The sequence below is a fragment of the Schistocerca piceifrons genome, chromosome X, assembly GCF_021461385.2.
Source record: "Schistocerca piceifrons isolate TAMUIC-IGC-003096 chromosome X, iqSchPice1.1, whole genome shotgun sequence".
In the NCBI taxonomy this organism is placed as follows: domain Eukaryota; kingdom Metazoa; phylum Arthropoda; class Insecta; order Orthoptera; family Acrididae; genus Schistocerca; species Schistocerca piceifrons.
The window spans coordinates 266,743,916-266,749,915 of NC_060149.1; the positions used below are offsets into that span (position 1 = coordinate 266,743,916).

At 44.3% G+C, this 6,000-nt stretch overlaps 1 protein-coding gene across 1 annotated transcript in view; it reads right to left on the reverse strand.

Annotated features, from left to right (window-relative positions):
- The window catches only part of LOC124721501 (leucine-rich repeat-containing protein 20-like), a 40,252-nt gene extending 34,658 nt beyond the window's left edge, over positions 1-5,594 (reverse strand). Inside the window, exon 1 of the mRNA XM_047246516.1 lies at positions 5,433-5,594. Within this exon, the coding sequence (XP_047102472.1) occupies positions 5,433-5,562 (130 nt within the window). The 5' untranslated portion in view covers positions 5,563-5,594. The remainder of the gene's footprint in view (positions 1-5,432) is intronic.
- Between the last annotated feature and the right edge of the window lie 406 nt (positions 5,595-6,000).

Consider the following 6,000-nt stretch of genomic DNA (forward strand, 5'->3'; position numbering starts at 1 on the left):
CTTCATTTGTTCCACTGATACCCGAAAGTAAACGCATATGTTTGACCCACTTTATACTAGTAAATTGTTATTGAATATATTTATTTGAACAAGAAGGCTGATGGTATCCCAAACACGACCTATAGCGTGATTGACCCATCGTGATTCCGCAGTGTGTTTTTGACACCTGTCTTGGCCTAGATTGTATTTGAGGAGGCAGACGAGCTCCATTCTCAAAGACAAAGGAGAATTTGGCGTTCTGCCATTTTGTAACTCTCGGAGTGGTCCAAGAAGAGGGCACACAGGACCCAGACGTAGCACCCATGTACTCGGGAGATACTTGGCAGGAATCCCAGTGCACCGTCCAGATTTAGCCTTCCCGCGATTTATATAAGCTACGAAGCGTGTTGGTCGCGACAGCTCGACAACAAAGAGGTGCTCGTTGGCGTCCCAGACCTCAGACAATATGCGAGCAGATACGCGTCGTCTCTGACGAGCTGTGCCCGTCTGTCAACTCCACGTGCTTCTGTACAGTTCTTAGCGGAGAAACTGCGTAGCATTATTAATTATATGCGAAAGTGCCAAAACGTCGTCATCGGTACGTGGAAAGGCATGCATCATCTGACCGGAGGCGAGAAAGAGTCTGAGTGCGCGTTGTTAATGACTGATAGGCTTGCTACTGAATCAGACTCAACGTGTTTATGAACGATATCTCCAACAACAAATCTGCTGCGTCGTAATTCGCCCACGAAGTTAAGACATCGGTTTGAGTGGGCTATACACTGATATGTGGGCTGAGACATGTGCAGAACAAAGGAAATCGTAAGGACAAGTAAGAAACAAAGAGTCGCTTGTTACTGCAAGAATATAAATAAAGAACCGTAGTGACAAGAGGACGATTAGCGTACAATGTTCCGCAGACGTCGTGTCTAATAGAAACGGAATTCCAGCTCATTTGGAAAAAGACTGTGAATGGGTTCGGTCACAGGCTTGTTCAAAGGATAATTTCGGCATTCTCTGTTACGGTTCCAGCGTCTTAATTACTGCTTAGTCTCACTATTTCTCATAATTAGAGTTTTATAACTTCTGAGAACTACCTGTGGGTGGAAGCAGTCGGCCAAATGGAAATATATATTTACTTCGCGCAGATTGGCGCATTACATTAACAAAATGTGAGCATACTGTGTTAAAGGAAACTGGTGTAGATGAATGCGACGACTGTGGCAGACTGTAGAGAAACGCTTGTATTGTTGATGACGATTTAAAAAATGGACAGGGTTATAACCAGGCGCATTTTGCTCTGAACTACACCAAGGAGACCGCCGAATTCAGTGTTCCAGCCAACGGATCCCTATCAACAGCCATTTACATCACCCCACGAGAACCGCGAGAAAACTTGGGGCTTAACCCAGATCGCTGGTGCTAAGTTTGTTGATCAAGAACTGAAGGCCATCACATGTCCTCCCATTGCAGACAGGTTCTGAGAAAAATTCGTTCAGTCCCAGGATTTTAAACTGATATCCCGGGGTCCAGTGCTGTCGCACTGTGCTAGCTGGTTCGAATACGAGAAGGAAAACTGCAATTCCTTGGGAATAAGTTGCTGCAGGACATGTCTCTGTTGGGACCGCTGAATACTGGTACTCGTCGAACAAGAACACAAGCAGACTGCAGACTACTAACGAATTAAGTGACTCGAAGATTTCTTAAATAATAGAACCCAGGACGTTGTCCTCGACTGTCAGTGTTCATCAGAGACAAGGGAGTGCCCCAGGGAAGTGTGATACGACCGTTCTTGTTCTCTTTATACATAAATGATCGGACGAATGGGGTGGGCAGCAATTTGCGGCTGTTTGCTGATGATGCCGTGGTGAATACGAAAGTGTCGGCATTGATACAAAAATTCTACTTGGTGTGATGAATGGCAGCTAACTCTGAATATAGAAAAATGTAAGATAATGCAAATGAGTAGGAAAAGCAATCCCGTAATGTTCGAATACAGCATTAGTAGTGAGTTACTTGACACAGTAAGGTCAGTTACATATCTGGGCGTAACGTCGCAAAGCGATATGAAATTGAACGATTGGAAGATTGTAGTGGTGAAGGCGATTGGTCGACTTCGGTTTATTGGGAGAGTTTTAGGGAAGTGTGGTCCATTTGTAAAGTATATCGCATATAGAACACTGATGCGACCCATTCTTGAGTACCGCTCGATTGTTTGGGATCCCCACCAGGTAGCAGAGGCAGGCTGTTAGACTTGTTACCGTTAGGTTCGATCACCAAGGCGAGCTTCACGGAGATGCTTCGTGAAAGAAAGTGAGAATCCCTTGCGGGAAGACAACGTTCTCGTCGCGAAACACTATTGAGAAAATTTACAGAACTGGCATTTGAGGCTGACTACAGAATGATTCTACTGCTACCAACGTACATTTCGCGTAAGGACCGCGAAGATAAGACAGGGCAAGTCATGTCTCGTACGGAGGCATAGACAGTTGTATTTCTCTCTATTTTGGAGTGGAACTGGAAAGTAAATAACTATTAGTGATACAGAGTACCCTCCGCCATGCACCATACGGTAGCTTGTGGCGTATGTACGCATATGTAGATCTAAATGCAAGATAATTGATTTGAGAAGTTCTGTGTGAACAAATCCGCGAAGTGTATGAAAATAGTAATACCGTTCATTTTATTTGAAATAATAAAAAATCCCACCAGGGAAATTATTAAAGGAACATAAATGTAAATTCGGAACTAGTACAACCTACTGTCTCTTGACTGTTGTGAATCTGGAATTATAGTGTACATGTAAGCTGGAGTATGTTTGTTTGTATCGGGTCTAACATGACGCAACCTTGTACCGTCGCGTCGCTTTGTTTGCGAAGCGGTTCGCGGAGGCGGTACGTCACCAGCAAAGGCGCTATTGCCAGCAGCGTAAGGTGAGCGTTATCTGGCGCGGAGCACCGGTTTGACAGAAAACAGCTGTCGCGTCGCCCCTTTGTGCGGGAACAGCTGTGTGCGCACGTGGCCGCGAGCTTGGCGAACTGTCAAGTTCCGCACTGCTATTTGCAGCGAGAAGGGCAAAGCGGCCTCGCAGCCACTGGCAACTCTGTGAGCTGAAAACACAATGCACGAGCTCCTCCAAACAAAATGCATCGAACGCTCAGAACAAACAGAGCATTTCCCTCGTTGATGAAGATACTGGGCTCAACTCCGCAGTAGACAATCCCGACGTTAGTTTCCCTAAATCACTTTGGCCGAATCTGGCAACAGTTTCCTCCCACCTCCTGTTCAAGTGAGCTTGTACTCCTAATGTCTACGAGACATTAAACTCTTAACCCTTCTTTTCTTCTCCCACTTCTCAAAGTGAATTTTGAGAGAACTAATATTGCGCAAAGCTGGGTCGGAACTTTCGACGTAATTACTGCAACCGACCTACATGTAGAATAGACATCGAGATTGTTGCGCATTAGACTATAACTTGTATTAAATAGTGCATGACGTTCTTGTAATAGCACAATCTTACCGATGAGTAAAAGTGGCAACAAAGAGAAATGTCTGTCTTTAATCTAAAAGAAAAAAAGAGACGATGAAGTCGTTTGCATGATGACTACGCACTGTTAAACTAGCACAAGAAGTGTAATGCTGTCAGTTTTTAAACTCTGTAATCACGTAGCTAAAACTAGGGAATTTGTTGCTGTTACAATGCCAACGAAATAAATACAAGAACAATAAACATAGACGTTATAGAAACAACAACTAAAAATTATACTAGTTAGATGTCAAACTATGTCTTTTCTGTTTGTTTGCACGGTCATCTTTCGCAGCAGCTGTTAAAATCAATTATTATTGGTTTCTCCGTCTCAAGCTTACTGCAATTAATTAAAGAGAATTTTACACCATACGCGTTTCGCTTTCATTTACAAAGCATCTTCTGTGGTCGGAATTTCTGTCCTTTGTTCACATATTCTGCAAACCATTGCTTCTCCCCTCTTTGTTAGCGGAGACTGATATCGAAAGAAACTTCGTTACATTATAAACTTGCCAGTATTTACCCTTTTGCACTTTCTCTTACGCTGCATCGACGTTATTTACACTTCACCTCACTTGTGAATATAGAAATGCAGTAATATGCGTTGTGACTCAGCACAATATTACAGTGTTTATGTTTCTTCATTTTTTCCTGTAGCTGTACGAAAAACAAATGAGCAAACATAAACACTAATACTGTGTTCAGTGAGTATACATACAAATGCAGTTCTATTTCCAAAAGTGAAGTGAAGTGTAAATAGCTCCAATGTAGAATTTGCAGAATATGTGAACAAGACGCAGAAACATTAATGGCCACAGGAGATGCTTTGTAAATAAAAGCGAAACGCGTCTGATGTAAAATTCTCTTTAATTAACTACAGTGAGCTTAAGACCGAGAAGTCAGTAATTTATATTTATTTTCTGGTTAGTAATTGGATATATTTGGTTTTTCCACTAAAAATATCGAACCAAAATATGTTACTGCAAATGGTACACAGCGAACGTTATTTTCTTTTTGGGTGTATTAATTTGTCAGCTCCAAAAATGACAGAAATCTTGTCTCATGCAGCTATCGCACACGAAATTGCTCAATCTACCAGGCAATGGAACATATCTGTTCGGAAACAAGAAAGACAAGAAGGAAATGCGATGTTTCCGTTTCTGAAATGATGATTAATAAAAGGCAAGAGACTGAAACGTAGGTAACTTTCCAACAGCTTGAAAACATGCGGAAGCAGCTAATTGAAAGAAGGAAAACTTGCAGTAGTATCGATACCAGCACTACAGCAACAATGGGTAAGCGATGAAATTGTCACGAAGTGCCCTCTACCGTGCATGCTAGTGTTAACTACTGAGTGCATTGGTAAAGGAGTTAAACTGCGAGAGCGACTGTGGCATTAAGAAGCGGAATTACGAGTGAAATGAATAACCGATGCTAAACAAAGGAGAGCATGCTGCACAGGTTAGATACTACGCAGTAGATCACGCAAAGAGTGGCTGGCAACGAAAGGCACAGCGGTAAAAGTGACTGGTACGAGCGATAGTAAACAAAAGAACGTAGGTAACTTTCAAACAGCTTGAAAACATGCAGAAACAGCTAATTGAAAGAAGGGAAACTTGCAGTAGTATCGATACCAGCACTGCAGCAACAATGGTAGGCGATGAAATTGTCACGAAGTGCCCTCTACCATGCATGCTAGTGTTAACTACTGAGTGCATTGGTAAACGAGTTAATCTGCGAGAGCGACTGTGGCATTAAGAAGCAGAATTACGAGTGAAATGAATAACCGATGCTAAACAAAGGAGAGCATGCTGCACAGGTTAGATACTACGCCGTAGACCACGCAAAGAGTGGTTGGCATCAAAAGGCACAGCGGTATGACAGGAACGAGCGATAGTAAACAAAAGAGAGAAGGCTAGAGACTGACCCAGATTGTTGTTCTCCTGCGCCTCGGTGCATCTGCCCACGACGCGGATGATTGCCCTGCCGGCCATGCGGGTGCAGTGCATCACTGCCGCCTGGTTGGTGATGTCTGCTCCGAACTGCGGGGGCCTCATGTTCGCGTCGGCTGCTGCTGCTCGCTGCTAGGGATCTGCGGCGGCAGCGGCGCGGGCGCGCTTTAAGTACGGACGCCCCCCACCCCGCAGGCGGCGCACGTGCGCCGCGGCGCCGCGCACATCCACCATCATTTCGCGAACTCAAAATACGCGGACCAGCGGGAAAAACCAATTGTGCAAGAAGCGGAAGAAACCCTCGACTACTCTTTGAGGTTCGTCTAGGCCGAATGTCGACAGCCGAATTGCCAACTCCCCTTCGGTCAGAAATGGGGACTCACAATAGTGGCGTTTCAGAAATGACAATTCTTCTACTTATAACCGTAACTGCTACGGGTAAAACCGTAGTTCGGAAGCTGAAACTGCAAGACTCAGGTGCAATTCCGGTGACGTTGTGTTTCAGGGGGTTCGGCACGTGGAAGTGATCGCTCGACACGCACT